General features: G+C 41.6%; 1 protein-coding gene across 1 annotated transcript in view; it reads left to right on the top strand.

Annotated features, from left to right (window-relative positions):
* The window catches only part of KIF5C (kinesin family member 5C), a 107,473-nt gene that overhangs the window by 60,208 nt on the left and 36,144 nt on the right, over positions 1 to 11,121 (top strand). The window contains exons 13-14 of the mRNA XM_089689371.1: positions 5,297 to 5,365; positions 6,960 to 7,166. Of these exons, the coding sequence (XP_089545497.1) occupies positions 5,297 to 5,365; positions 6,960 to 7,166 (276 nt within the window). The remainder of the gene's footprint in view (positions 1 to 5,296; positions 5,366 to 6,959; positions 7,167 to 11,121) is intronic.

Genomic DNA, 11,121 nt, shown 5'->3' with positions numbered 1-11,121 from the left:
TACAGAAGGAATAGGAGGGCCCGGCTCGTGGAGCTTACAATCTAAAGGAAGGGGGAGGTGATACAAAAGGTGATATCTGCGGAGGATGATCTAGCGGAGGTGATTCAAGTACAGTTCTTTGGTGGAGGTTGGGTAGGCTTCCCTGAAGAAGTGAGTTTTCAAAGATCGCCTAAAGGCAGACAGGGTGGGGGCTGACCGGACTTGCTGTGGTAGGGAGTTCCAGAGGATGGGAGAGGCTCTGGAGAAGTCCTGGAGGCAAGTGTGGGAGGGGGTGATGAGACAGCTAGAGAGAAGGATATCATGGGAGGAGTGGAGTGGGCGATTTGGGCAGTATCTGTGGATGAGGTTGGTGATGTAGCTAGGGGCAGTGTTGTGGATGGCTTTGTAAGCTGTGGGATGACCAGGATGTATAATAAGTCTCCTTCACTGTCCTAGTTATCCTCCTCTTTTAGATTAATGCCAAAAACGACCAAAACATAGTGCTTTATCCTTGCAAAATATTTATTAAATAAAAAATATCCAGTATTCCACTCACATGTAAAATGTATATTAACGCTTTGTACAAAGTATCTCCCAAAGAGTACTGCTATCGATATGGAACTCTCATTTGCTAATCCCCAGCCAGCTGTACCACGCTCTCCGCCTTTCCTCCGAGTGGCGTGACGTCAAAGCCCCTCCCCTACGCGTTACGCCACAGGGTCACGTGGCTTCATCAGTTGGAACCAAACCCTATATTGGTTTTGGTTGATATTTAATGACATGTTACACATTTTGTATGGGTATGTGCATGGTGTGAGCGACTTAACAATTTGATTTATTTATCTTTGCTACAATGCTGGCTGTGGAGGGTAACAGACCAGAAACGGCTTTTCTCTCAGATCTGTAGCAGGGGATTGTGGGGAACACTGGGGGGAGAAGGGTGAAATCTAGACAAAGTTGGGTGGCTGAATACAGCAAGTGTCCGTGTCCTTCAGGGTGCTGAGATCTCTTCAGTGCAGGCAGTCCCTGGGTTACAAATAAAAAGCTCTGAAGGGTTTGTTCTCAAGTTGAATTTGTATGTAAATTGGAACAGGTACATTTCTTTAAATGCATCTCCAAACAAAAAAATTTTCAGTTTTTTTGGATAGCATAGTGAAGGTTTAACACCCCTGTAGTGTTTGTTGTGCTCTCTGTTCTGTTCAGAAGATTTCACCTCATTTTCTGTCCCTGTGAGAATTGGATTTTTAAAATTTGGGGTTGTCGTGGAAACAAGGATTGGTGATGAACCTTCAGTGGAGACACCTTTTTCCCATGATAACTTACAGGAGTGATTTTCCTTTCCTAGGGGTAGATTTCCTCACTACTTCTCCCTCCATTCGCAAGTACGAGTCGTTCGTAACTCGGATGTTCGTAACTCAGGGAGTGCCTGCAGCAAAATTGAGAGTACTTATTACTCTGACATTTTGGTGAAAATTGGGAGACTTTATCAGATTGGAGTTATAGGGGAATGTAGAACGAAGAGTGGCTTTGCACTGGCCGGCTGCACTTTGGTCAAAGCGGGTTAGCTGCGCTGTCCCATAGACTTCTATTATGTCCCGCGGTTTTGGTGCTCTTTCAGAAAGCACACCGGAACTTCTGCATGCAGATTCACTCATCCTATATGCAATCCTCCAGCAAAGTTTTCAATCTTCCAGCCAACGAAGGGCAATTTATTCATGTTTGTTTTTGCTGTGCGTTTACGATCTAAACACTTATTAAAGTAATAATATTACTGGATATGTAGCACGTTTTTAGCAGTATTCATTTTCAAGGTTTTGGGGGTTTGCTGACACTATAATTGGTGGTAATGATGGTGCGCTCCATCATAATTATGTGTTTTACTGCTCTTTGTGTGTATTATGTGCAGATTTTCAGAGTACAATAATTAAACAAAGTGCTATCATCTCTATCATCTAGATCTGTAGTGATCACTTGTAACTGTAATTAGCAGAACCCCTAATTAAATGAGATGTTAAATTGTTCTAATTATGCAGATGTCTTATTAAAGAGCCTTGGATGTGTGCCGTGTTCTTTGGGAATATGTACTCCACAATAAAGATCCATCCACCCAAAAATATTTGTCCTAGTTCAGTGGTCTCAACTGCGGCCCATAGGCCAGATGCAGCCTTTTGCTTGCCTTTATCTAGCCCTTGGGAGGGGGGGGGGATTGGGGAACCTTTTTTTCTCCGACACCAATGATAAGGCAGTATTCCTCCCACGGGCAGCAACGGTGGGCCGCCACTGCTCCGGCTGGCAGCAACGGTGGGCCGCCACTGCTCCGGCTGGCAGCAACGGTGGGCCGCCACTGCTCCGGCTGGCAGCAACGGTGGGCCGCCACTGCTCCGGCTGGCAGCAACGGTGGGCCGCCACTGCTCCGGCTGGCAGCAACGGTGGGCCGCCACTGCTCCGGCTGGCAGCAACGGTGGGCCGCCACTGCTCCGGCTGGCAGCAACGGTGGGCCACTATTCCGCCCATTGACATTATTTTCTACTTCCACTGGCCACAGTCTGGCCCCCCTTAATTTGAAGAGGCAGTAAACTTGCCCTTTGTTTCAAAGGTTTGGACACCCCTGTTCTAGATGGTGATACAGTCATCCTTGCTTCTTATGCAACTTGGGGAACACACTAGTGTATCTGCCTGTCATAGGTAGTTTCTGGCTAAACTGGAATATCATTCTTGCAGCTGAAAAAAGTTATTGGGTGGTCCCATTCCTTATCTTGCTTTCTCACTGTAGTTTTGTGCAATACTATGCAAAATAAAATGTTTTACCTTAACCGTGCCATATAGTACAAGCAAAGCAAAATGTATTTCTGAGCATACTTACCAGCTAGCCAGCAAAAAAAAAAAAAAAAGCAGTTTGGCGTAAAAACATGTTTTAGCTGCATGTTTGCAAATATATGTTGAAGTCACACTGCCTCGTCAAGGTTCCTGTGTGTAGTGGGGTCCTAACTCTTGTGTAAGGGAGTCTCCATGTATAGCGATGGATCAGCTAAGGGCAGGTATTCCTGGAGGGAGCCATTCGGCTTTTGCTGGGTTTCTGGTGTGTCCCCACCCTATTAGGGAGGATTGGGCTGCCTCCAAGTATACCTGCCCCCTAATACTGCCACATGCTCCAACATAGAGACTCTCATAGACTAGAGTTATTGTGGTTGTTTCATATCATCGAAAACTGCAGAAATCCTGTGAAGTCTGAGACTTGCAGTGAGATAAGAGACTGGAGGAAAAGAAGGTATTGCCATTCGTTCTACTCCTGTATGCATATATAAATACAAACTGTAGATGGGGAATACTGAGGGTATGTACAGCAATAAAAACTCAAAATACACAAACATTCCGCTTTTACAAAAAGCACACAATGCTGTCCCATATGGGTATAGCGGCATAGTGTGCTAAACCTACCTACCAGGCAGTGCTCCCCTCCTGTCATTTAAGATGAGCTCAGCACTTAAAGGGAGAAAGTATACACTGCACATGTGCAGTGTGAAAAGACTGGACAGTGCTCCTCCCATTGCGCTGGGGGGTGCTGGTCCAAAGGCTGCTCCATCTCTGCAGTAACTCGGGACCGAGCCATCGCAGGCTGGAGGTGATTTAAAATGTTTTTGTTTTTGCACTACATTCTTTAAACAGAGGGGGAGTCCTGGTTGCTGGGTAGGTTTAGCACACTATTTTGCTCTACCAAATATGGGAATTGCATTTTGGTAAAGATGAACTTTTAAAGTTCTATTAACCAATTCAATACCGGGCAATTTTACACCTTCCTGCCCAGGCCATTTTTCACGTTTCAGCGCTCACACTTTGAATGACAATTGCGCGGTCATACAACATTGTACCCAAACTAAAATTGTATCTTTTTCTTCACACAACTAGAGCTTTCTTTTGGTGGTATTTAATCACCGCTGGGGTTTTTATTTTTTGCTAAATTAACAAAAAAAGACCAACAATTTTGAAAAAAAACCACGTTTTTCTTTGTTTCTGTTATAAAAGTTTACAAATAAATAATTGTTCTTCATAAATTTAGGCCAAGATGTATTCTGCTACATGTCTTTGGTGAAAATAACCCAAACTATGGTATATATCTGAATATTGATAAATCCTGAAGTACTGACAGCCAATCTAATTTCTTGAGGTCCAAGAATGTCAGAATAGTACAGATATCCCCAAATTACCCCTTTTTGCAGAGTAGACAGTCCGACGTACTTCATAAGAGGCATGGCGAGTTTTTTGAAGTTGTATTTTTTTTGTCATAATTTTTCGGAAAATGAAAAAATTAAAAAAAAAATGTCACTTTTTTTTTTTACATGCGGTCACCAGTGCAGTACAGCGTCATCATATAATTGACATGGGGGTGAACAGGGACACTGACTGGTGACAGTATGGGGAAAAAAAAAATATATATTTTTTTTATTTTTATTTTTTAATACTTTTTTTTTATTTTTTTTAAGATTTTTTTTTTTCATATTTTACTATGACCAAAGTAGTACAATGTTACCATAGTAACATTGTACTACTTTGGGGAAGTTCAGTATTTTTTTTTTTTTACACAATTTGCTTATAGCAAAGAATTACTTTGCTATAAGCAAGCATTTACCTGAATGAAATCGATTCATTCAGGGTTTTTTTTGTTTTTTTTGTGCTTAGCTGTGATTTGGTCACAGCTAATCACATGACATGTGCACTAGTATACAATGGATGGCATGAATGAAGCCATCCATTGTATACAACTGTCATGTGACCTGCTGTGATTGGTCACAGCAGGTCACATGGTACCAGCAACGGGGGCCGGTACTCAGATCTGTCATCGGCCGCGTCTGAGGTACACGGCCGGTGACAGGTTGCGCCGCTGCGCGGCTCTGCATTAGCGCAAACTGCGTATGTGCGGGAGCACGCCAAATGGCGTGCACCCGGAATGCCGAAGCCATTGGCCGGGCGGCTAATAGTTAAGGAGTCAATGAGCCAAGCTTTGGTCATGTAACTCATGCTGGATAAAGAATTGCAAGAATTCTAGGAAAAGTATTGGACATTGATCTCTTGTATAATTATCGCTTTCAGTGAAGGTAAATGATGGAAAAGTCGTGTATGTACAGTAGGTCCTCCTTTAAAACTTTTGAAATATTACAACACCTGGTTCTCTGGATCATCTGGTCATATGCAGTAAATGAGACCTTTTTTTTCCATGTAATGTAAGTTCAGTTGTACTCGCTGACTACATAAAAGCTAATTCCATCTCTGACTTTTCTCACTTCTTCTTCTTTTTTTTTTTTTTTTTCTCTTCCTTCAGGATGATGAAATTAACCAGCAGAGTCAGCTGGCTGAGAAGTTGAAGCAACAAATGCTTGACCAAGATGAGGTAAGTTACCCCAATTCTGTAATAAGAAGGTTGGGTGTATCTGACCTCAGCACCTCATCCCAGTAAAATGATCATGGATCAAAAAAAAAAAATGAAATGAGGAACTTTAAAGGTGCTTGAGAACTATCCTCTGGAATAATTCACACAACTGCATAATAAAAATAGAAATATTTTTATTATACAGCATTGTTAAAAGTAGAACCCTGAAATTATAAAAATACTAGACCTGAGAACCGTATGCAAGATCAGGGCCCCAAAATATCATCTTCATAGTCAATCCAAATCCACTAAATAATTTGTGGCAGATAGCACAGCTATAACCATCATAGAAAAATTAACAAGTTGAGGTAAGGGTGGTGTTGGGTCGGACGCATTTTGCAGTTTGTTTCCTCATGGATTCAGAGGAGGATTGCTGATAAAGAAACAGCATAAATATACTAGATACAAATATGTGTGTACAGTTATAGGGTATACAGTGTAACATAATTCAAAAGAAACAAGTCTCGTATATTCATACACTGATCACTTATTTACTCCCCAAGAAGACCAAGCCCATTTCCAAAAAGTTAGGATGTTGTGTAGAATCTACAAAAAAAGCAATAATTTACAAATCTCATAAACCCATATTTTATTCCCAATAAAAAAAAACAAAAAACGATCAAATGTTTAAACTGATACTTAGAAAAAACAGAAGGTATTTTTGAAATTGATGGCTGCAACAGGTCTCAAAAAAGTTAAAACCACTTACTCAGCCACCGTTTTGTTGCTCTGTTCTAACATGGAAGAGCTGGAAGTATATTTTACAACTAAACTTTCAAACCTTTTTGGAATTGGGGCTGTACACGCACACACACGCTCACACCTGCTCACACCCTGGTGATCCATTGAAAACTACAAGGTATCAGCCGCAAAGCCTGTTAGTATTTGTAGCTCATTCATTCATTTACAGAACTCTTTGAATAAACAACGCAGCCGTTTGAGCGGAGCCCCGCACAAAAATTGTGACAGTGGGTGCAGGGAGGAGATCCCTCGGCTCACTGTCACAAGGTGGGGGAAATCGGGGACAGGCTGCAGGACTGGGAACAGGTTGCATGTTTCACCCTAAAGAGGGGTGGAACATGTTTTCAAAGGTGAACTTGGCCTTTAAATCGTATGTATATCCAAAACTAGATTAAATCGATTTAAAACCCCTCTTAGAATGCCATGGTTGTGAGGGGGCATGTTTTATCTGGGTATAGGGCTAGCTTCTCCATGGATCATGGTAAGATTTGCAATGCTTCTGAGTATAGTTAACAATGGACTGTTTACATAGACAATGGAATTCCTGAAGTCCAGGTAGTAGGTTTTGGGAGTTGCCACTGTTGGCATGCTAGTATACACATAGACTGGAGTTTGTGGCCAGTAGAGGGTTGGGATCTGGATGTGTTTCCAGTAAACTAAGGGTGGACAAAGTAATATGGATTTCTGGAGCCAGCCCGTCTAGTGGAACAGCCAGCAGAATTTTTTTTTCTAGAAGCCAGTTCCATTGTCAACAATTAGAAGTCCTTTATCATTGCTATGTCCCTGAATGTCAAGTTTCTTCCTCCACCCTCAGCTCCTGGCATCAACTCGCCGAGATTATGAGAAAATCCAAGAGGAGCTGACTCGGCTACAGATTGAGAATGATGCTGCTAAGGATGAAGTGAAGGAGGTTCTTCAAGCCCTGGAGGAACTGGCTGTGAATTATGACCAGAAGTCTCAAGAAGTGGAGGACAAGACCAAAGCCAACGAGCAGCTGACCGATGAGCTGACTCAGAAAACAGTAAGACATCTTGAAAAAGCTTTTATTTTCTAGACTTTTTAATACTTGGTGTGTCCATGTGCTTTTCATGCCAGGTAGCTTGTTATTGTGGAGCCTCAAAGTTATTTGGTGAAATGTTCTTTCCCTAATTATGGAGGTTGTTAGAACTTCCAGTGTGCAAAACTGGGGAGCTCTAAAAGTAAAGAATTAGAGTGTTGTAATGGGGTATCTGTAGAAGTATCTTATCTCCTAAAATAGTTGTTAATCTGTCTTTGTGCAGAGCTCCTCTTTAACCACTTTGGTACAGGGCCAATTCTGACACTTCTCACATACAGGTGTACCTCGGTTTAAGAATTTAATGCATTCTCCGGGATGTTTCGTATTTTGAAACATTCTTAAACCGAAATGCGGTTTCCCATAGGAATGCATTGAAAACCAATCCGATCGGGAGGTCAGAAAAAAGTTTTTAAATTTAAAAAAAAAAAAAAAAAAAGGTGCCATCACTATAGGTTAGTGCCGGTTTTTAAATAGAATTCCTCCTTTTTTTTTTTTTTTTCTACCTTCACTATAGCTCAGCGAATAAGCTGTCACTGTCCCCCCATCTAAAGAAAAAGTTTCCTTTTTAGTTTATTTCCCCGAGTTAAAAGACAAAATTTCCTTTAGCTCTGGGGAAAGTGACAGCGAATTCTGTGAGATATAGTGAAGAAAAAAATAAATCTGGCAATTGCATTTAAAAATCGGCACCAACATACATTTTGTATTACGAAATAAATTTGTAAACTGAGGCATTATTTTCAATGGATTTTCATTCATAAACCGGCAGTTACGTTAACCGAGGCATTTGTAAACTGAGTTACACGTGTACGTGTAAAAAAAAAAAAAAAATTTGGCAGAGGCCCTATAGAAAAAAGTGTTGGGTGTAATTTTTGTGACAGCGGTTTTTCAAATGCAATTTTTTGAGAAATACACTTTCATTCACTTTATTGCATACAAGCACAATATAATACCCCCTTCTGCCATCCGCAGAAGTGATCGTGTGGCTGTTCTGCCAAATTATTGCTTGTTTACAGGGAGTCGCTGGCTGCAATTATTTATACCAGGATAATGCTTGTAGCTTCAGGCATCATCCCAGTAGAACCACTTCACCCTAAGGACGTCCATGGACTTCCTACGGTCGGGAAGTGGTTAAAGCATATTTATAGCCAAATTACTTTTTTTTTTCAATACAAAAACCGCTGGGGAACATCACCCTACTTGTCCTGGTGACCATTGCCACTGACTAAGAAAATGATGGGAAATCCAACAATTTTGAGTCACCAGCACAACCGGTGAGAAATCTTCTGACAACTAAGAGGATTACCCTTTCACTTTCTTTTGCATCTCCACAATAGGAAGTGAAAGAATCTCGCAAGCAGGACACAAACAGCAAAAAATAGAATGACGGGGGGGGGTTGACCCTTCCCTACTTTATCCTTCCCTACTTTATCCTTCCCTACTTTATCCTTCCCTACTTTATCCTTCCCTACTTTATCCTTCCCTACTTTATCCTTCCCTACTTTATCCTTCCCTACTTTATCCTTCCCTACTTTATCCTTCCCTACTTTATCCTTCCCTACTTTATCCTTCCCTACTTTATCCTTCCCTACTTTTATTCCTTCCCTACTTTTATTCCTTCCCTACTTTTATTCCTTCCCTACTTTTATTCCTTCCCTACTTTTATTCCTTCCCTACTTTTATTCCTTCCCTACTTTTATCCCTTCCCTACTTTTATCCCTTCCCTACTTTTATCCCTTCCCTACTTTTATCCCTTCCCTACTTTTATCCCTTCCCTACTTTTATCCCTTCCCTACTTTTATCCCTTCCCTACTTTTATCCCTTCCCTACTTTTATCCCATCCCTACTTTTATCCTTCCCTACTTGTATATAATAGAAAATGAGATATAAATGTGTCTTTCCTGCTTCCTCCCTCCCCCTTTTGATCAACATGCTAATGAAATTTGAAATAAAATGACCCAGTGTTGAGAGGGGCCAGCAGGGTGCTGTAGATGGACTCCTAAATATGTCACAGTACACTACCCTAGTCTTCCTCTCAAGAGCCCTCAGCAATGATGCAAGCAGTGGGCTCTGCTTGGGCGGAATTTGCAAATATCAAAATGCCTTGATAGATTGATGTCAGTGTGAAGGAGTGGGCATTGGTATGCAGACTGCCTTGGGTATTGCCCTCATGTGATGAGCCTCTATGATTGAAAGAACTCAAACCCAATGAATGAAAGGGACAGGCCAGCGACAATCAGGCTGGAGATGAAAGAGAGCTTGATGATGCTGGACATCTTCCAGCCAGGCAATAAGGTGGGCTCTGTCTATCTTGCTGCAGCTTTTAATGCACATTGTGAGAAGAGTAAGCCGTTTTAGGGGGGTGTAGAGGCTTGTACAACTGTGTAAGATGGAATGTGAAGCTAGAGCCTCTTCCAAGCCTCTTGCCAGCCATGTAATACATATTAAATACCCAGCCACCGCACATATATGGGGTTCTGACGTTTTGTGCAGGGAGCTTGTTGCACTGCAGGCATTCTGGCATCGAGGTGTTCCGTGAATATACACGGAACTGCACATGAATAGCTGTGTGTATTCTAAAGAAGTGCCTGCCTGCTCAATGGTTTGTTTTTTTGTTTTTGTTTTTTTGGATTTTAAGTTCCAAAAATAAGAATATTTATTTTTGTGTTTGCCTGTTTGCATTGCAGTTTTAAAATCTGAAGTTTCAATTTTCTGGCCAGCATTAGACAGAGTAATATCATTGTCTTAAATGGGAACCTATCGGGGTACAAATATGGGTGTCATAATTCTTGGTGCAAATTCCAGAGCTGTCCTCCTTTTCGCTACTTAATGAGGTGCTAACCCAGAACCAGTAACTGCACGTACATGTGGGCTGATCAAAAAAAAAAAAACTTGAGGGACTCACCAGAACGCACCAGTTGCCAATCGATAGATGTTTTTCTAGCATGCCCCGTCGGCAGAAGCCAGACAGCTGACATTCGGACTGTTTGTACCAGGGTTTAGGCAGGCCATACATTTATACATTTTTTTTTTTTTTTTCAGACAAAAGATGGGTTTTATTCCCTCCTTACATTCCAGGAGGATAGGGGAATCTCATCCACTGTGCTATTGTGTTCTCATGGCAAGTAGCCTTCCCCGTTGCCAGAACACCTAGTGTTGCCAGCTATAGCTGGTGGAACTGATCATTCAGAAATAACCTGGCCGGATGGTTGTACAGAAGTTGATCAATAGATCAACTTCTGTACAGCCGGGGTGCCCATACCAGACAAATTTTAATCTGTGTATGGCTGGATTAAGTACATCCATTGTCCTGGCACTTGTGTGTTTCACAGCAGTGGCTCGGCAACTGGTGAAATAGGTGGATGAACATGACAGCCCCAGGGGACTTGCTAAAAATCAAACTGAAACCGACAAACACTGCAAATATGACCATGATGTCACAGGGCTAAAAGTAACAATCTGATCCAGTGTACCAGCACTGTTCAATGGCACTGAAAAGTTACACCTGTCGCTGCATCTAGTATAGGGATGCAGGTCACACCACCAGCCATTTTCAACATTTTTCATATCTGTGCTATCTGTGTCATTTCATTTTCCTGATTGAATAAAAATTTGTCAGTTGGGAACTGCTGACGCAAGCCTAAAGGTTTATTAAAGGGTCAGCAATGTGACTTGTATGAAAGAGAATGGTCTCCGATGATAAATTGGGTTTTTCTTATCTGCTTTGCAGCCTCTATTAAGATGTTTTTCCATTTATAACAAGCCTTCTGTTATCTGGATGTATTACAGCTCTGCTCAGAACATTATGTGATATGTTCAAGAGATGCGTTGGTATAATAAACCATTTAATCTTCCTTTATGATGTGCTTTAGTTGTGCGTGTTTTATCCTTGTCCTTACTCTGAGAAGTCATAAGAGTCTCT

This window comes from Staurois parvus, unplaced genomic scaffold, assembly GCF_062004578.1.
Source record: "Staurois parvus isolate SC_StPar_1 unplaced genomic scaffold, SC_StPar_1.0 ptg000471l, whole genome shotgun sequence".
Classification (NCBI taxonomy): domain Eukaryota; kingdom Metazoa; phylum Chordata; class Amphibia; order Anura; family Ranidae; genus Staurois; species Staurois parvus.
This window is presented reverse-complemented; position numbering and strand designations above follow the sequence as displayed.